Source organism: Podarcis melisellensis (genome assembly GCF_964234715.1).
Source record: "Podarcis melisellensis genome assembly, chromosome: 1".
Classification (NCBI taxonomy): domain Eukaryota; kingdom Metazoa; phylum Chordata; class Lepidosauria; order Squamata; family Lacertidae; genus Podarcis; species Podarcis melisellensis.
This window is the reverse complement of record NC_138528.1, coordinates 70443018-70464712: the sequence shown is the minus strand read 5'-3', so window position 1 is coordinate 70464712 and position 21695 is coordinate 70443018. Positions and strand designations below refer to the sequence as shown.

The following is a 21695-nucleotide window of genomic DNA, read 5'->3' as shown; positions in this document are numbered from 1 at the left end:
CTTTTGGAAAATGTCCCAAGCTCAGGCTGGGTAACTGGAGAGCACCCACCAGAGCACCCACCAGGAATTGGACATTCACAGGGCACTGTCATAAATTTCCCCTGATATTTATTATTTTATTTATGTCTCTGATGGATTCTAGAGACACTCCAAATATCAGTAATGGACCAAAGTGTGCTTTTTGAGCTATTTGTTCATTTATAAAATTTATAGTTTGTCCTTCAGTGGTTGATCAGAATATATAGGGTAGTTTCCAAAGAGTAAAAAAAGAACAACAAATATTACAAAAGAAATAAAATAGGGCAATCAGAATAAAAAAGTGTTTTTTTAAGACAAGAAGAATTATAATGCCTTACTTGCCTCCCACAACAAGTTGTAGACCTCTCTCTCTCTCTCTCTCTCTGTCTCTCTCCATCCCTCTGAATGGAGGAGTTGTCATTTTAGAAAAATTAAGTAGGTGCTTAATAGTGTGCTAAATCAAGTACAGCAGGATGATGTGGGAGCCATAGAGCCTGCTTTCTAATTCTAAAAATAGGGGGCATGTGACCACTTCAAATTTACCAGTTGATTAGATTTGGCATGCTCAAAGGGGAGGAAATTTTGCCATATGGATGTCCCAAGTGAGAATATGCCTATTGCTCTGACTACTTGAGTTCATAACTATGTAATATAACTAACCTATGTTTAATTCTGCCTACTGTGGCCCAACACTGTTTCTAGGGTTTCAGGATTTGTATGCAATGTTGTATGAAGGGAAGGTAGCAGTTCACACAATGGATTTTTCCCTCCCCCCATGCCCCTCCCCCCATAAAAAACTTATCGAAAGGACTGGGGAACCTACCAAACATTTTAGGATATGTTTTAGTGGGCTGCAGTAGTGAAAAGAGCCCTCCATCTGATTTGGAGTGATTTTTCCTCCCTCTTGTAACACACTCCACGTGTTCAGAATGGCCCTTGATCCTATGGAGAGGCTTTTTGAGGGGTACTGGGGGAAACAGGTGGGAGGGGAAAATCCATTGTGTGATCTCGGCTTTCACTCATGCAACATTGGATGCAACCCACAGATTTTAAGTTATTTGGTTCTGTAAATCAGCAAAGTTTCATAGTATCTGCAGTTATCATTCAGTAGAATCTTTCTCTTATGCTGCCTCAAGTCAGTGGTTTTCAAACTTTCTGACGTCAGGGAACGCTTTTCATATTGACTTTGGTGTCTCTCTACTGATGGAAGGAGCTTTTGATCCAGCAGGGCCTTCTATGAGGAGAACAGGGACTGAGATGACCTACAGTGATTTCCCCTCTCCTCCCCACATAATTCTCCCGCATTATTCTGAAGGCTCCACTAGCCCTTCTGAAGCAGATGTGGGAGGACTTCAGAGAGAGGGAACTGATGAAGATCACATCAATTCCTGTTCTTCAAATGGAAGGTTCTGAAGAGCCTTCTGTCAGCTGACAGATACCAACTGGATACAGCCCATGGTTGCTCCATTAATCATTGCACCGAGTCATGTGGTAGCAAAATTTCAAAAGGAGGCAGTAAAGCCCAATGCTTTTTCACTGCAGACATCTCTTGCAAATGGATAGATGGCTCATAAACCATAAGAATTTGACTGCCAAAGTAATCAACATACAATGAATATTATATGTTGTTTACTTTCCTATAATAAATTATTCGTGGTAAACACAAGTGGAAAAACTATTACAACAGAGAGTCCTAAGTGAAAAATTGACAACACTGGGGAAACTACAGTTCTTTCCTTTCAAATACAGATCATATGTTGAATCCTAAAGACATAGGAAAAATCAGGTCAGAGATGAAAACCACAATAAAGAACAATTTTATTTTCAGCTCTTTTGTACCACATCAGGCACAATGAGGAAACATTTCAGTTGTCTTCTGTTGTATAAGGAAGAACCAACTTTAAAGTACTAACTTCCAGAGCTTGTTAATTTGAATTAACAGAAAATTGGATTAACAAGTGTTAAGCTTGTATTTTGAACAGTCCTGACTTCAAAAGTGTTACTGGTGAAAATTATTTTAAAGCTACATTCTCTGTGCTCTTGTGAAATATCTTGCTTTTAATGTAATGAACGAGTTTTTATGTTTGTTGCATGAATGTGCTTTAAAATAGAAGTAGACAGTCGGACAGATTTTCACACATCTCTCCTTCAGGAGTATGATATGGACAAGGCAGTTCTTCCTGGCAGTGTGCCATTTTGAAATGATTCTTACGTTTCTAGCTAGTTCAGTCCTATACACTTGTCTGGTTTGCACAACGTGGTAAGCCAAATTATGGCTTACTGGGACCATGCAAACATGTGGGCTCCCAGACAGGAGCTCACACCCACTTAGCTGCACTCCCTGTTCAGTAAGAGAGGCAGCTCTCTCTTCTTCCTGCTTGGGAACATTTCATTGCCCGTTTTGTAGACTGAGTCAGTCCAGAGACCAAGAGGCTGCAGTTATTATTTATTTTAATTCTTTAATTATATATAAAACTATTTTCATTGCCTCCCCCATCACAATGTGAAAAATTCAAATTTAATACTAGCAAATGCAGCCAACAAAAACAGAGTTACAAATAAAGAACAATAGGTGAAATGCGTAAATGATCAAATAGCAACAGTAATGGTCAAAACCCCATAAAAGCTTCTTGGGATGGGGGAGTTTTTATCAGGTGTCAAAAGCTCACCTGAGTCAGCATCAGAAGGGAGGGTGTTCTGTAGACAGGGCACCATTGCAAAGTAAGCTCTCTCCCAGGTTGTTGCATAAGATAAGAATGTCCCTTAAATGCAGGACAACCAGGCGGGTTGCACCTTTGGATCTTAGTACATGAGTAGGTTTCTATGTGAGGAGATGGTTCTTCAGATTTCTAGGTGCTAAGTTATTTGGGGTTTTATGAGGTCCCACCCACAGCATTATTTCATTCCTCATAGGAATCCATTTGCTTTCAATGTATGGTGCAGATGCAGCATTCATCACTAGCACCTTAAATTTGGCTTGGTAGCCAAATTGCTAGCCAGCACAGTTCTCTCAGCACACATCCAAGCAAGTCCTGACACAGAGTGGCTGTAGCTATATGCTTCACCACATAGGTGAAAGCATCCATTTGGCCTTAGCACCTATTGATATATGTAACTATTCAGAAATTTAAAATATGGTGACAGTATTGGAGCAATGTCGGAATTGGCAGCTCACTCTATTTCTAGTCTGTGTCATTTTCACTTCTCTCCAATCACAGTTCCTCATGAATCAGAGGTTGTTGGGTTGTGTGTTTTTTTAAAGAATCTGCAGGAAAACTTGCATATAAACACACAATTAAATATATATTTTATATACCTATTTTCTCTCTATATGCATTTCTAAGTGTATGTTCTCCCAGAATGTGCATTCATGAAAATATTTTGATAAAATTTTGAGCCCCAAACTGCAGCTGAATATTCAGGAGTTCCAAAAGCTAGTAGATTATTAAGTTTGGATTCACATAGTAATCAGAATTTGCAAAAATCAAATTTCCTAAGTATTGCTAGGCGACAGCAGCAATTTCTGGTAGAAGCTGGTCCATTAGGGCAAATAGGGCATTACCCCACCAACCTCCATCTGTTCCCTGTATTGCCCCTGTACAACTGATCAGGGAGGAGGATGGAGAAAAAACTAGAACTAATTCACTCTGCCCAGCATTGGGCAGGACCTCATCTACTGTCTGTCTCCTTGCCTTCTGCCTTACAAGTCCCAATGGGCACCAGCCACCGCTGATCATTTCCATGTACTAATGTTCTGTTTAGTGGGAGATTAATTGTCAGATTGTGTGTGTTGTTTATAACTGTGGTAAATGGGGGGGTATTTTTTATATCAGCTTTAATGCTACTTGTGCTATTTACTTATTGCCTCTATTTGCATGTCTTGAGGGCAGTTAGAAACATGCCATCTGTTTGTTGTTCTGAGAAGTATGTCATTTATTAATGGAAGTGAGATTGTGAGGAGACCCTCAAATTTCCTCTTCAACTAAGCAGTGCACATTTTATGTGTGGAAGTTCCTTGTTGTCTTTTCTACTAAAAGAGATGCTGTTTAATATACTTCGTGTTTTATACAGGAGGTTAGTTTCTACTCAGGAAAGTTTTATATTTTATTCTTAACAGTAATTACATTTCACTAGTGAATCTGGTGCAGGGTCTGTAAAAGTCTTCAGTCTCTCTAGGGAAGAATGGTCCTGGATGTCTGTAAGATATCATGTTGTGTGGTTCAGTAAATGTGAGGCACAGAGCTATTTTTATTACTCACTGAAGGCTGTTTAGCCCAAGTCACAAATTCCAACGTGAAGGCGGGCACTGTTAACTTTGCCTGCCTAGCCTACTGTGTTTTGAAGTTGACTCATAGATATTTAGTGTACTGAGTTTTCCTTTATTTCAAGATACCACTGTACTGTTAAAAGTGTATTTTGAAAAACTGCATATGTGTGCAGTTGATCAACATACTAATCTGGAGAAGTAAACATCCATATGTGCTTTCTAGTAATTAAGCAAACAAAAACAAAACTAGGCATCAATGACCTGGGTGAAATTACTTGGTCAAAGTTAATGTTTGACTTGTTTAGTTTGCAATGCCTTCTACAGTATTTGAGACCTTATTTCTAGCATTCAGCACCATCAAACTCCAAACCAAAACAACTTGCTGATTTGGTGGCCAAGCTCTGCAACAACTCCTGTCATTCCTGTATGAGCATTCTGTTTGCTTTCCTAGCGCGCTCTCTCTCTCTCTCTCTCTCTCTCTCTCTCTCTCTCTCTCTCGTGTGTGTGTGTGTGTGCATGTACACACAGAGAGACACTCACTCACAACTGTACTCCTCTAGTGAAGCAGCCCTGACATATTAATGCCAACTGCTTGTAGCCCATACTGTGCGACTAACGAAGGTGCTGTACAATATTATCACTGTAGTGCAGAACTTTTCAAACTGTATGTTGCGCGAATGCTCACCGTGCTCCTCCCAGGGCTGTTCAACCTCCTGTTTGCTGGTAAAGCTGAATTACTATGTTGCAAAATGATGCATGTCTAAAAAGTTTTCACCAACATGAAAAGTTTGGAAAGCTCTGCTCTAGTGTGTGCTGGTTTTGCCTCTAGTCTACTGAGCTTGGGAACAGCATATCTTCCAACACACTGAGGGTGTGAAAAACCAGGACACTCTCTTCTGGGGCTGCACTCCTGCACGAGTGATGTGACCAACATGAAATTGTAAATCTAGAAAAAGTTTTTGGGGTGAGATCATGGCACCCAAAATGATCACTGTGCTTTGCATGAAAAATCGGGACAGTTGAGGGGTATGGGAACAGGCAGGCCTGGCTTTGTATCACAGTCTGTAAGCATACATAGCTGGTAGAGAAAATTATAATAATTATCATTAAATGTGTCTTTTGTGATGCCCATGCTATATGTTACCCCTGAGCCGTAGGAGGCTATCCACAAGGCTTAGTGTCCAAATATAGCAACAACAAAAGTATTCTTATGATGCCCTCCCCCCATTTGCTAGCTTCTGAATTTCCACATGCTATTGGATATTAAAATGAAGACATCTTTGGATAGCTGGACGAATGTGTTTATTCTTGAGAAAGATTTACATTTTCTCTTAGTAGCTTTGTGGTAATTATGTTTGCACTTAGCTGATCACCAGTTGTGCATTATTACAATGGAAGGTGACAATTTGATTGTCCTCAGTTGCAGAAACAAGTAATTTTACGTTCAGCAAGGTGTCAGGTAACACTGCCTCACAGTACTAAGAGCTCCTGGCAATGTGGTTTGGCACCTATATTTAACTGCTTTGTTGCTTGTGTAACCTCTGTTGAATCAGAAATATCATGCTTGCATAGTAGGCTTTAAAGTAAACTAACAATCTGCAACTGCACTGTAGCACCCATTGTTTCATTTTGGACCAAGGTACTAATTTGGTGTTTTACTAGAAAGTGATTACAGATACGCTTGAAATTGACACTTTATTTGCTGATCTGGAACAAAAGGTATTGCTGAGATGTAGAATGAAGTGCTGGGAATCAGTTTTTAAGATACTGGACAAGAAAAGTGTTTTGCTGAGAAGAAAGAAGTGTTTTGCATTTTATATATATATATATATATATATTTGCTTTCGTAGATTTTCACGGGTACAGGAATGCAGGTTTTGGTGTCCTCGGGTGTCTTCCCGTGTAAAAGTTGGGGTGTCTAGGCGACGTTTCGACGAGGTCTCACTCGTCATCTTCAGGCTGGTGCTTTCGGCTTCTTGTTACTGGAACAGAGCAGGATCTCAGTGTTTGAGTTCCTATAAATACTGTTGAGGGGGTGTGGTGTATAGCCTCCAATGTTCTGGGCAGAGAGGAAGTTCCCAGGCTAGTGTGCCTTTTCTTCTTTTGTTCCTTAATTACTAGAGGGATATCTTGAGTGATTTCTTGAGTGATATCCTGAGTACCACTTAGGTGGGTCACTGAGATCCTGCTCTGTTCCAGTAACAAGAAGCCGAAAGCACCAGCCTGAAGATGACGAGTGAGACCTCGTCGAAACGTCGCCTAGACACCCCAACTTTTACACGGGAAGACACCCGAGGACACCAAAACATATATATATATATATATTTGACTGTGTCCTAATGTGATGCAGTCTGTCCCTTCAGCTTTACTCCACTCCTGAAAGCCACGTAGATGAGACAAAGCACATAAAGGTGCCTTCAGCTGAAGAATTTGGAAGAAATATGGATTTCAAATATCTTTCACAACCCCACATAATTTAAGATTTTTTTTTTGTTTACTCCTCTTCAAAAACAGTTCTGTTGAGTTACCTTGAGAGCTGTTTTATTTATTTATTAAATTTATTTCCCACATTTCCTCCCAAAGGAGCTTAGGGTGGCATACTTGCCAGGGATAAAACAATGCAGTTATTTTCAGCTATTGCCTCAAAATATAACAATCCAAGGATTTTTAGGATTTTGGGTTTTTCTGGTAGAACTTCAACAAGGGCAGGTGATTATTTATGTTACCTAGAACCCATAGTAGTGGTTAACTGTGACACTCCCCCCCCCCAATACTAATGGTCTATACAGTATTTATGTATACTTTATGTTTTGTTACAATGGCTGCCAAAGAAGCAAGTAAAAGCAGAGCAAGGACTGTTGCTCAGTCTGTTGCCAGCACCCTTACTATTGTTCCCAATTAGAAAATTTCTAGCTGAAGGCTCTGTCTGTCTTTCTCTCAATCTGTGTGCGTGTCAGTAAGAAATCAGATATGCAGAGACACATGGCAGAGTCATACGACTTTAAAGGCAGGCAGCACAGAGAAGCTAATACTAACCACTTAAACAGAGGTAGTTACATGATGTAACATTATCAGGAGAAACAATTCATGAGTCAAAGCATTCCGAGGCATATGAGCTCCAGCCCAAAGAACAAGCTTAGGCTGTATAAATAAAGTGACAGGAATATTATCAGCTAAATATAAACTGCAGAAAATATTAACTTCTGGAGTTCTGAGTTGTATGATCAGTGTTTCACTAGTCTTCAGCACATCGGGTGTTGCGTTCTGACCTGAAAAACCGCCCCGCCTCCCAATTTATGCATGACATCCACATTGGCTTCACTCCTACCCCACTTTCTACTTACCTTCATGTACACTGTTCAGGACTGGCCCCACCACTCAACAGGTGGAACCATGTCAGGGGCACAGGGAGAGTAAAATAAAGCAGGACTTGGTGTCTGAATGTTGCATAAAGTAAATTTGATGGGGGCACAGTGTGGAAGATGGAGAACTATTTTCTTTGGTCTGTCATGAATCTTCCAGCTTTTAGATTAATTGGATGGCCCTGAGTTCTAGTTATGAGGGAATTCTCTCCCCACCCTTCTCCCCACCATGCACATCACTTATCTAAGCATATATTCTTCTTCTTTTTCATAGCTGTTTTTATTATACCTGTTTTATAATACACTCTCACTTACCTAGAAGTGAGACCCATTGAATTTAATGGGACTTCTGAGTAGACATAGCTATGAGTTTACTGAAAAACAGCCAAATGCTGAGATACCAGAAGTAAACAACAAACAAAATTACAGAATTTCTTGTGCAAACTGCTGAACCAAACATCATTGTCATAGTTTTCTGTTTGGGAATTACGTGTCAGGATACAAATCCCGCTGTACAGACAGCCACTCCTGTACGGTCTCGTCCCTGTCATGTATGCCCCTTGTAATTGGATACCATGCGTTATAATTTAAGGAAGTAACTATTTGTTATTAAATGTCAGGTGGATTAGAGCATTACTTCAGCAATTCATTATGTTTCTGAATTTATGGCTAGATAATACATTTTGGCAGAGTCAGGGTTCCAAATAATCTGGCACCAAGATTAAGATTTCCATTTTCTCATTCTAATTAAGCCATGCTTCCTGGAAATGGGTACTCTTCTAGGGCACAGATGTAGCAAATAATTTCTATGTCTGATTTGTGGAGCTGCTTCCAGAGCAAAATAAATGACTGCTGATTCGCTGAAACAAGTGAAGCTACACCCGCCTGGATCTATTCATGGAACAGAAGTGACGGAGTACATAACAGACAGTGCCATTAAAATCACAGGTGCACAAAACATTTTTTAACAACTCCATAAGATCACCTTACCTTGCAAGTAGGAAAATAACACAACATGGAGAAGGTTGGGAAAAATGTTCCTTCTAATTCACTAATTTCCTTATGGTTTTTTTCCCCTTTTTTGGTGGGGGGTAGCGTTAAAATCCACAATCTTTCACTGCAGACTGAAGTGGTATAGTTCACTCTTGAGTCTTAGGAACATTAGCATCTGCATTTTTATATTACCTGGTTCAGTGTGAGTCTGAATCTGTTAAACCAGTGGTAGCCAATATGGTGCCCTCCAGATGTTTAGGACATCAGCTCCAGGCTCCATTGCTAGCAGTCAGGTATGTTGGGAGTTGTAGGTTGTGTTCAAACAGGACTTCATTCTCTTTTCCTGGCATTTCCTTCCCTGATAATTTCTTCATATTGTGTGATCTTTCACACAATGTAAAACCCACTTCTGGAAATCTAGTGGAAGTTTAGTGCTCATTTCCATGTAAATGGTTTCCAGGAAAAAACAACAACAATCCCATTAACTTGGGAAATCATGGGAGTTTTGTATTGTACATTCACATGGCAAAATTTGTAGCAGTGTCCCAGCATATGGTTCTTTCCCATCATTTAAAATTTAGCACAGCATGGCAGTATGTTGATGAAAACGTCATGGTTCCATAATGCAACAGTGTGAAAAGTAACATTAGAAAATGAGACTAAAGTGCTGGCATTACAACTAATAAACTAAGCAATAAGCCCTACACCTGAATGCAGCTGTAGACCAAAGTATTTGGAGGGTACCTCTTTAATGCAGAGGGTCCCTGTATTAAATGGATGGGGGCATAGATGCTAATTGAAGGATTGAGGCCTTTTCTGTAAGATCAGACCCAAAGAGACTCAGGAACCAGAACTCTTAACCAGGTCCAGCTGCAACATGCTGCAGATACCAGTGGTTAGGTGTTAATGTTGAATAGCTTAGTAAGGAAACCTGTTCAACAGTGGAGGTAGGTGATTTTAGAGTTCTGTACTTTGCAGAGAGAAATTTATGGTTTAAAACCAGGCCTAGGAGCAGGAATGGAAATCAAAGCAGTAGTGCAGAGAGCAAGAACAGATATCTGATTGAAAGAAGGTGACAGTCCAGACCAGGTTGTTAATTGAAGAAATGTGAGGTTTGTAGCAGGTCATCCATGATAAGAGGACAAGCCATCATTGCTGGCTCTAACAGTATAATAGTATAATATTTACTGGGTTTGAAGAAATGTCCTGACTAATATATCTGGCAAACTGTTCCTTGGGCAACGATGCTAGACTGAGGCCCCCAAAGACCTGATTTCAATATCACGTTCCTACAGCCTACAGTATTTTGTATTGCTTTGCAGTTCAGCCTTTCCACATGAGGGATAATAGATGGCTTCCAAGAAGAGGAGTGCTATTAGTATCACGACACACTTATTTTGTCAGAACACTTTTACTGACATTGTGAATTTTGTTTCTGTTTGTTTATTCATTGGATAACATATTAGAGGTATTTCCCCCATATGTTGTGGGAATTCCAAATGCCATCTAGGAATTCTGAAGGTGTGCTTTGGATTATTTGAAAAACACACTGGATGGAAAGTTTTTATAAGCTCAGGCTTCTCACAAAAGGGACAGGAATGAAGATTACTTTTGCGAAGTCTTGTCTTTACCTGGGTCAGCAGCTCTTACCAGACAAGCAAACCATTATACACGTGAAAAGAACTTTCACATGTATAATGGTTTACTTTCACATATATAATGGATGAATTTTGTATGTGCAGAATTGACACTAGGTAGAGAAACTCTGTGCAAGAGTCACAGGTTATCTGCTTGCAGAATTTACCAAATTACATACATACATATCTTCCTGCCTTCCTTCCTTCTCCCTATGTATGTACATTTGTATGCATGTATGTACGTATGTATATATGTATATATGTATATATGTATCTATCTTGTGGGGACCCTTCACATCTCAGCATGGCATGGTGTCATACAGTTTATTACAGCAATGCTTTTGTACCTCCCTCCAATGTCCCCTCAATGTCATACAATGTATCCCCCCTGACAGTCACTTAATGCAGTGGCTGTAATTTCCTCTTATTCCTCTACTGCACAGTATTATAAACAGATTTTTAAAAACGAGCATCAGACAAATTGGATGCCTCTCCTTTTACGACTGTACCACTGTAGACACTTGTTTCTAGGAAAGTGGAATTGGATCCATTTGATTGCATTTAAATTTTTCATGCTTCAGCAGTTTGTCTGGGAGCACAGTAAAGAAAAACCCCACAAGTGAGAAGAGTTTAGAATAATAGAACTTGATTTTGTGTATTATAGCAGCACCATTTGCGCCGCTTTAGTTAGGGTTGTGTCAGCACTTCCATTATAAATCCCTGTTTTCAGGGGTTATAAGTGGCGAGGGATTCTTTTCTAAAAAAATAATTTTTTTGGAAAAAACAACTTCTAGAAAAGAACTGATTTCACTGTCATTATAAATTTGTTACGCACAAAAATAATATTAGGTAAACGAAAAAGTGGCACAATGTCAAACCACTTTTAGAATAAGGGTGATTTGCATTTTTATTTTTTTAAATAGTACTGAGGATGCCAGAAAATACCTTAGGATCATGTTGATCTGGGTTGGGGAACTCTTGCCCTTCCAGATGTTGCTGGACTTACAGCTCCCCTCACTGCCAGCTAAGATGACTGTTAGTGAAGCATGATGGGAAATCTACTGCCACCACATCTGGAGAACGACAGATTTCACCCAGATGTAGATGGTCATAAACTTGTTTTTACAAACTTTAGTAAGTTCTTCAAGATCACAGTTGTGCTCCCCTTACTGGCCCTGTTCTCTAGAATGGAACTTCATTATTCCACATGGTTCTGTGATTCTTTTTCAACAGTCCCCCCCCCAAAAAAAAGAGGTTTGAAGGGGAAGACCACAGTGGGAAGAAATAGGCTTCTTTTCCCTTCCCTCTTGTACCACACTCCTGCTGAAAATCACTCTCCCAAAGCTGGCTTGATCTCACTGGGTAAAACAATAGAAGTATAACTCAATTTTGTGTAGAGTGGTTTGGGGCAGCAATACGGCATAAGGGGGAAAGGGTTAAGAAGCCCCTCCCTTCAAATTGCAGCTTCAGTGGTTAAATTTGTACCACAACATGAAACAATTGCTTAGGAAAGTTCTAAACTTTATTGCCCATTTGAAAATCTTAAAAACCATTGAGGGCAACACAAAATACCGACATAACTGGTGATGCTCAACCCCCCCCCCCAAGGTAGCCTAATTCAAAGCAAAGAAGCACTTATTTTAAAAATACTGATAAGAATGGGGAGAGGCAGGGGGCCCATGGGAAGAGCCAAAAGGGTGTGTCTGTGTGAGGGCACCACATTGCCCATGGGTTTTAAAAGAGGGAACCCCAAGCTCAAAATATAAAATACCTCATGGCATGCTGCAACATCAGTAGCATTAAGCTTGACACAAATGCCCACGACTTTGTCCTCAAAGTGGCTTGCAAAGTAGTCACAGCAGGTATTCCAGGGCTCCAAACCACCCTCGCCTCCAACAGCATACCTCCTTCTGTTCATGATTTGTCATGATCGAGGCATCCCGTCTTCTACCCCCGTTATTTCCACCTAGGACATGCTGGGTGTTTTTTTTATAAAAAAAACACACCACCCAGACTGCCTATTCTGTAGCTCAGCGGTGGGGTACGTTTGGCCCATGGTCCCAATTAGACTTGATAGGTCTGCCTATTTGGCACATCATGTTATTTGGAACCTGCCCTACATCTGACATCTGGTATGAGGCAGGTAAAGACATGGCTGTGCCAAAATGGGTTTTGCGCTGAAATAAGCAGCTGAAAGATGGCACCTGCAAAGCCTTGCAAACTTGGCTTTGCAACCTCTTAAAGTCGGCCGATCATCACGTTTGGCAGTGGCTTGCAAAGCACTTTTAATGGGGCTTCACAAGTACAGTTGGCTAATCATCAGGTCTTATGGCCCACTGTGGACCAGGATTCACAAAACTCAACAATCAGCTGATTTGTCAGCATTTTGCGGTCTCTACATTTGCATCTTTTTTTTTTTCTCTTAATCTCTCTTGTCATCATTTCCTGATCTATTTTAGTGATGGCCAATTGTTTATAACCAAGCATCTTTTTTAACATTCCATTAAATCACAATATTTTTGTAAATAAGTCTTAAATTTCTTCCAGTCCTCTTCCATCCTTTCTTCTCCCAGGTCTCGGATTCTGCCAGTCATCTCCGCCAGCTGCATATAGTCCATCAGTTGCATCTGCCATTCTTCCAGTGTGGGTAGATCTTGAGTTTTCCAATTCTTGGCAAGTAATATCCTTGCTGCTGTTGTCGCATACATGAAAAATGTTCTATCTTTCTTTAACACCTTCTGGTCGACAATGCCCAGGAGGTACAAAAGCATTTGCATCTTTTTTTTAAGTCACCAGATATCATTGTGGCATCAGCTGATTGACAGGTGGGCAGGTCTACTTGCTGGATCCACTTCCTTACTCCCTTTCCTTCTCTAGTTGCGTGGCAAGTTTCCTCCCCCAGATGAAATGAAGACACAGACACATTGTTTTAAGGTTACTGGGTGTGAAAGGCCACAACTTTATTGATTACGGAATAGAAGGTATTGGCCTTAGGCATTGGCTTCTATCGACTACCCGGCATGGTGACCGGGAAGGGTTGAGCACACCGCAGGAGTCCTGTTGAAGTACGCCAACTAGGATCCCACGGGTGTCACCGCTCGGGGGCGTGCCGGAGGCCCTACCTCTCCAGGCTTCGGACAAGGCCACGCCCCCCCTGGGAGTCCTCTACCGGACTACCCCTTCTCATTGGGGGAAGGTGATGGCGCTCCCTTCCCCCCTCCTTTTTCCTATAATTTGCCCCATGCCAATGCCTAACCGCCAATACCGTGAAAGTTGTGACGATTGCTATGAGGTAGGCGAAAAAACCAAGAGGCAGGAAGTGCGCCAAATTGGAAAAATTCCTACCAGGCCCCTTGCGGCAACCAACCGAAGTCCATAGCAAGGCCAATTCTAGCTAAATCTAAGGGTGGGTGGGATGGGAAAACCGCTCAGCTGCTGGGGCGAGGGGAAAAGAGGGCGGTCCCTGGGTGTGCCTGGCCTTAAGTAGCCCAGGCCGCGCCTCCCCTCGCCTGCCGATTGGCGAGCTGGGTTGCAGGCACGCCCAGGGATTCCCCAATTCTCACGGGGGCGAGGGAAGCCCTCGCGAGTGTGGGAGTATCCTGCCCGCAACACCCTCTCCTCTGCGAGCTCGGAAAGGGCTTTGGTATATTTCTTATCCGTATAGGGACAAAGTGCAGCAGCTGGAGTGCAAATAGCATAAGTTTATACAGTACCCATAGCTCTATTTAGTGCTCAGGCAGTTTCAAAAGTGCAGCTAAAGAGCATATTTCAGGAGTATTTGATGTGGTGTTTTTATTTTGTTCATTACAATAAATATAGCAGTGTCTATAAGACAGGCGTTATAGGCATTATAAAATGCAAACAGACTTTTGTTTATTCTGTATAACTAGCACCTAGGCCAATTTAACTACAGTGGTACCTCTGATTACGTACTTAATTCGTTCTGGAGGTCCGTTCTTAACTTGAAACTGTTCTTAACCTGAAGCACCACTTTAGCTAATGGGGCCTCCTGCTGTCGCCGTGCTGCCTGAGCACGATTTCTTTTTCTCATCCTGAAGCAAAGTTCTTAACCCGAGGTAATATTTCTGGGTTAGCGGAGTCTGTAACCTGAAGCGTATGTAACCCGAGGTACCACTGTATTTATTGCAACACTGACTCAGTATTTCAGGGATGGGAAACCCTTTTTAAAAATACCTGAGAGTCGCATTCCATTCTGTGCAACCTTCTGGAAGCCTTCCTGCCATCTGAGGCAGTTGCTTCACCTGACATCATGGGTGGGCCATCACTTCTTGGTAGATGATGCTCAGATTCGAATCCTCTGTTCTGATACATGCAGTATTGTCAGTAACAAAAATAGGAATAGCTTATGAAGTTTCAGGATCTGGTGCTGTCTTATCCTGCAGATTATGTGTCTGTGTGTAGATAGATAAACAGACAAAAAGCTGGGCATATGTTTCTGCACAGATATACTAGATTTGTAGCAAAACTTTGCAGTTATGATAAAAAACATTTTCATGTTGTTTAACATTTATTTTTAAGTATCCTGAATAGATATATTGTTTAAGGTGTATTTATCTGTGCATTGAATAGTTGTTTACTAATGCGTCCTTATCAACATTGACATATGTATGTATAAATAAACCAATATGAAATGGAAAGAAAAGATGTTACCACTGTAATTGCACTGTTAACTCGGTAGCTTTCAGAACGGTCACTTGAGGAATTACCCAAATCCTGTTTATGAAACGGAGGTGAAGTCTTTCCAGATTAATTATATTCAGCATGTAATTTCTAAACTTCACTCTGAATTTTGATTTTCAATTAACATTCCCAATTTGAAGATAATTTTCTATTTAATGTAATTGCAGGAAATAATTTATTGGCTGATTAAGACCGAGAGCCCAGCCTTCCTTAAGAAAACACCCCCTAACAAACCAGCCTTTAAAAGCCATCTCATAGCTTTGGACAGATTTAACCTATTTTCACAGCTGCACAGTTGCATTTAATTAGGATTGTGCACTGTTATTCATTGGTGCAGTTTGTAGTTGGAATTATTCTTAAGAGACATTTTCATTTCTGGGTTTGTGTCATGATTAATTTAAACTGAAAAAAGCAGCCAGAGCTTATTCCTTCTGGAAGAAGTCAGCCCTGTTTGTAATTGGAAGATGCCTGCGAATGCTCAAGTGAATAGAATCGTCTTCTAAGAACTGTTTTAAATGCACCATTGCCTTAAAACCACTGGAGATTTATTCACAATTGTACTGTGCTGGTAATCAGAATAGTGTACATTTAGCTTTCATGTTTAAAATAAGGTGGTATGTCTTGCACACTGATGCCAAATATTTGTCCTGACTTATCCCTTACTAATGTCAGGATCCTGCGACTGCAACACTAATGTAATGGTTAAAATATCCTGCAGTAGTTAGAATTTGAAACTGGAGAATATTTTTTTTGTCCTGACTGTTTGAAATAAACTTCAAGGATTCAGCTATTTTGTTAGTTTAGTGTAGTACATACAGTGATAACATCAAGATAATTCTGGTCATTGACAGTGCTTTGGTTTGCACTCACAGTCTAAAGGTCAGCATTAAAATTATTTGTAAGGTTTGTGGTTGTTATGATTATTATTGCATAACAGGTATCACTGTTTTGATATATTTCAGATTTATGTCAAACAGCCTGTAATACTTCTATTTTAAAATGTATATAATTAGATTATCTGAACCAATAATAATTTTGTTCACTGTAGGATACTAAATCTGATTCTTCTCATTAATTGTGAGAAATTTAGCATTAGCTGTTAAATCCTATGTGAAACTTGGCCTGTTACATTAAAAACTACTGTTTAAATTGGAATTAACTTAATTATTTTTCTTTACACTTGATATTTCCTTCACTGTAATATTCATGAAAGCATGTGTCAGATCTGTAAATTTAACTGTTAGTCTCAGATTTCCATCCTCTTTAATCAGTAATTATTTGTCTATAGAAACAGTACTACTGAGTTAATGATTTGCTAATTTGAAAAATGCTCATGTGGTTTCCTCTGTTAACTGATTTGCGCATTTTTAAGGAAATGGTATGAAATCAATTATTATTAAAGAGTAATTAAGGTGGAAACCTCATTCTTGAGTTATTGATGCAGTTTTCGCAATAAAGATATTCTAAATTTTCTTAAGAATATCTTAAGTATATGTCCCCATTAATATACTTGAACTGTTAGTGTCTTCTTGTTTCTTCATAAATTAGTATTTCATAAATTTTCTATTTTTATTGAAATAATTATTTTTGAACATTATCATGAGTCTGCTTCTGTGGAAAAGGCTTAAAAAGATAAGATCAAATATTCTTCTTAGAATAAAGCGGAGATTTTATCGTTGAAAAAGAAATACATTTGATTGTATTCCAAATTCTTCGCACCTAGTAGCAAAGGAACAATATGAAATAGAAAACTATTTTAGAAACAAGTAATGCAAACTTCAAGAGGTAGATCCTTTATTTATTTATTTATTATGCTCTACAAATATATCATAGGGCTTATTTGGAGCAGCATAGATAGTGGCTTATAGATTCTGTTTTGCAAGGGGAACACATTCCATAATCAAGTGATCAGTGGCTTTCTGTCTTAATTGTACAAATGCTGAAATAGGCAGTTCTCACATGCTCACTTAAATTAAGAGAACATGCAGGAAAAACCTTTGGGTTGTGAGGAAAAACTGTGTATTTACATTAGGAGCTTTATGGTACCAAGGGTAGGAGAAATCACATACCTCTGGTATTTCAATATGATTATTCTGGCTGCACCAACCGCTTCCTTCTCTGGGTTTAAGTCACAGAGGACTCACTTGTTTAAATCTGAAATTCACATGACAGATGAGAACTTAATCCAGCTACCCCCAAATTCTTATTTTTGCAGTAGTGTCTTGATGAGGGGTCAGCAACCTTTTTCAGCCATGGGCTGGTCCACTGTCCCTCAGACCTTGTGGGGGGCCGGACTATATTTTGAAAAAAATTTAAAATGAACGAATTCCTATGCCCCACAAATAACCCAGAGATGCATTTTAAATAAAAGCACACATTCTACTCATATAAAAACATGCTGATTCCCGGACCGTCTGTGAGCCGGATGGAGAAGGCGATTGGACCGCATCCAGGCCCCCAGACCTTAGGTTGCCTACCCCTAGTCTTGATCAAGCCTTTGTTAAGGTGAGGGATGCTCCTTGATCCATCCTTGTCACTAGAGACCCAAGAGATATCAATGCCTAGGGGTGCATTTTGCCAGCATCAACTGGTGTGCCACTACAAACACTAATTCTTTCCTTTGATATTGCTCCTGGGCTCTTGGCAAACCACACTTAGTTTTAGGGATATGATGGTAAATTAGTTTTGGATGCGGTAGCAATAATAATAATAATAATAATAATAACAATGATAATAATTTTATTATTTATACCCTGCCCAACCCAGCCACTCTCGGTGGCTCCCAACAGAACACTAAAACCCTATGCAAGCAAAAGACCTCTCCCTATTTTGACTTAATTTTTATCCTTTTGCTGTATTTGCAGCCTAGTCTTTAAATTTAATAGAATGCATCTGTGTGTTTCCTTTTCTTATCTTGTAGAAGAATGTCTTCCAAGCAGGCCACCTCTCCATTTGCAGCTGATGGAGAGGAAGCAACAACCCAGGACTTAGCATCACAGGAGCAGGAAGAAGGCAACAATGAAGAGCTTGTGGCTTCCCATCTGCCTCTACACACCCTATTGCACAACAAACCTCACTCCGAGGAGCTACCAACTCTAGTCACTACAATCCAACAAGACGCTGACTGGAACAGTGTTATCTCAACCCAGCATAGAATGGTATGTCCTAAATCTGTGACAACCTTTGGAGTGTTGCTTTAGACAACTCTTCTTAATCATGATATTTTCAAACTGAAATGACATAGTGCGTAAGAGATCAATGTCAGTAAGCTAAGCAGTTCCTCTTATATGTATACAGGTCTTCTTGAATGAAGTCATGGGATTAGCTCACCGCCAAAAGGAAATTGCCTCTGTTTATCATCATTTTCTTTCCGTTTCCTAATTTAATTCTTGGCATCATTCACCTTATCAATATTGTATTGTGTTTGTGGTCACGGCTATGAAGACTCTGTCAGTGATGGCTGAGCTGATACACTTGAATGTAATGCTAATTTCTTCAGGGAACTAGAGCAGCTTCCACCAGCCTCCAGATGTTTGGACTACAGCTCCCATTGTCTTTGACTGTTGACCATACTGACTGGGCAGGTAGAAGTTGTAGTCTAGCACCTGGAGGTTAGAAAAGGCTGTTCTAAAGTGTATTTGAGCTCATCAAAGCTAATTGCCTCTTTCCCAGTATGAGATCTTATTGCCATGATAAGAGTTCCACCCTGTTCACCATGCAGATAACATCATGTCTAGTTTGGTTTCACAACTCAGAACACCATTACCCCTGCCACAGACCACAGATGTCTGACTCTAATGACTGATGTGTTGTTCTTTTAAGTTCATTGGTTTCAGACCTGCCAGTGGAGTCCTGCACTGCAGAGGTGGCTCTTGTCTCACCTACCTTCTTTCCAGGACCAATGATCAAACACCTTAAATAATGTAATTTTTACTTGGCAATGAAGAGGAGAGAATGGCAGAAGCCATGTTATCTCCTTCTCATCCCTCATAATTGGACTTTGGACAAAAGCACCCAGTGCTTAAATGGAGGGCATCTCTCTAGAGCAGCTTGGTTAACACAATGAAACTTGTATAAAACATATTGAGGGAACATTCTTTCAGGCTGCGTGTGACACATCAGTTTGTGGGAAATTATTTCTATCTCTTTGTTAACCTGCAATCTTTAGATACACAGCAGCAGATATGCTGATAGTTGGATAAAATGTGTCCCCTCCCCATAATTGTGAGAGAACTCCTAATAGGATTCCCAGACCTGCTGTGTTCCCCCAAGGTACAAACTATCTACTCAGGCTGTGTGATGAGAGAAAAATGTGTCCCTGAAGCCAGGTGTTAGGAGCTTAAAAAATTAAATGTGATCAAACATATATCTTATACAGTAAACTGAACCTTTTATGTTCTTTGAAAAGTGGAGAGAGGAATAGTAAAGAACTCAAAAGGAGATGGGATGGGGGGGGGGGACAGTTTGGAACAGAATCTACATTTCAATATATTTGCAAATCTTCCTTCAGATTTACTTCCCTTTTTCTGGGGGAGGGGGTGGGTGGGACGCAACTTCATGTCAATACTTGCTGTTCCTTCAAGAAGCTGAAACAGCCACAAGTTACACTCCCATTATCAGATATCTGAAACAGGTGCATGAACTTTGCTCGAGTGACTTAGCTTTCTGGTTTCACTTTTCTTGTTTCTGAAAAATACCCCAGCCTTCTTGGATAAAGTTCCTGAAAATCATTAGTAGTTAACCACATGTCCCTAAGGAGAGATCCAGTAGGCTGTACATAATTTTTCACCTAAGTGAGGACTGCCTGTGAGTGGTAGTAGTTGGTCCTACGCAGAAACTGAATTCCTGAAGCTTACAGAGAAAAAAACAAACAAAAATCATGTCGCTTGAAATTATAAATGTTGATCAGTCAGAAAAAGTGGTGATATCTGAACTAATGGGGAAATACAACAGCTTAGGGATTGACTGCAGCATTTAACCTTCAATTGACAGGTGGGATCAAATACACCCTGACATAGGGGTGGGGGGAAATGCATAAAAAGCGTTTGTGTTGGTCTTCCACAGTTCCAGGTATTCCTTAATCATGGTGAGGTGTGAATTGCCATGTAGTGTTTCAATGGCTCTCCTTAGAAATCTAATTGAAAATTGATGTTTTTATTCTTGCAGCTTTTGGGGGTCAATTCTACTTCTCTTACAATGGCAGAAACAACTTTTAAAAACCATTCACACCAAATGCTAGATGGGTGTCAAAGTGACACTGAAAGTTGCGGTTTATCTTCATGTCTACCATACTTAGCCTAGAGCAAGGAGCACAGAGAATGAGAAAACAATACCTTGTCATTATACATGTTATTAAGGGCCAGTAGTATCCAACAGGTTTACAAAACCCCTTTACAAATCTGAATTTTAAGAACATTTTCCCCAGTTATAATCTTCCATGTCAGTTATAATCTTCCATAAATTTGAATTTATTTATTTTTAATCATAGCTATCATTTTGTGCAAGACTTACAAATTTTTGGGTCACCTCAACCCCAACTGCGTTTGCAGATGTCTGCAAGCAACCTCAAAAACCTGTACGTGTCCACTTTTTTCTGTTTACAGAAATATCTTTACACAATGTCTTGTTCAGGGTTGCCAGACAGCTCCAGCAGCTTAAAACCTACCACAGACAGTGACTGAGAAACCAGCAACACATTTAAAGGTTTCTTTAATGTAAGCAACTGATAACATGGGAATTAGCTAAGAACAATCTCTTTCTGGTTGGCACATTGGGGGGGGGGAACTACTCCAAAAATTCTCCCAGAGTTGATTGTCTACAGATCCAGAAGTGCTTTTACGTGTGAAGAAGACCTAAATGATTTGTTGGGCAATGATTTTAAGAACTGTTCTGCTTTAATTTATTTGTTCTCTTCGTGCTGTTGTGTTATGATTATTTTGTAGTTTCATTTTGTAATTTGCATGTTCTTTGTAATTTAGATATAAATGGGATGTGGCTAATAATTTTGAATAATAAATACAAACTGCAGAATCCATAGGTACTAAAGTCATGGACATGTAGTTATCAGTCATTCTCCAAAGTCAGATGCCTAAGCCCTAGGACTGAATACAGCAATAAAACCTCACCAGAAAGTGAAGTCCAGAACCTCAGAGTGGCCACCAATTAGTCCCCGCTTTCCAGAGGACCCAACTCCAGGAGGCCGTGGGTGCTTGGGCACCCACAATAATATAATTGTGGGGGCCAGGCACCCACAAATCAATGAGAAAAGCCCGCAGGCGGCAACAGTGCTGCTTCCAAAGATAAGTTGTTCAGTTCCACCCTTTACCTCCAGCCAGCAAGGCACCCTTTCTGGGTGGGTGCTCAGATGCAGAGGCATGTGCAGGAGTGTGCGTGTGACATCACATGTCCACATTGCGGTAGTGGGCACCCCTGCCCTTCTCTTTCTCTGACAATCTGAATGAAGAGGCAGGTCCATAAGCTTAGCCATGGAAGATGCATGCATAGCATCTCACAGTGGAACTGCTGGGGATACACAGATCTTTTGTTGTTGAAGTCGCCACTGCATGCTTTCTGACATGTTAGGAGATGTTGCACTTCTGAGCAAATCACTCATGTGAAGAGTTACATATTGGGGCCAATTCATAACGTATGAATAGAGGTTTTAGAGTGTCTACCCTATGCAGCTGTGTGAGATTAAAAAAAGAAAGTGGAATATGG

General features: G+C 40.2%; 1 protein-coding gene across 13 annotated transcripts in view; it reads left to right on the top strand.

Annotated features, from left to right (window-relative positions):
* Positions 1–21695, top strand: part of SOX6 (SRY-box transcription factor 6) — a 451295-nt gene that overhangs the window by 181080 nt on the left and 248520 nt on the right. For 12 of the 13 annotated variants that reach the window (XM_081925936.1, XM_081925935.1, XM_081925934.1 and 9 more), the window contains one exon: positions 17899–18136. The exons of the other annotated variant lie outside the window; for it this stretch is intronic. In XM_081925936.1, coding sequence (XP_081782062.1) covers positions 17903–18136 — 234 coding nt within the window. In that variant the 5' untranslated portion in view covers positions 17899–17902. The remainder of the gene's footprint in view (positions 1–17898; positions 18137–21695) is intronic. 13 annotated transcript variants of the gene reach the window in all.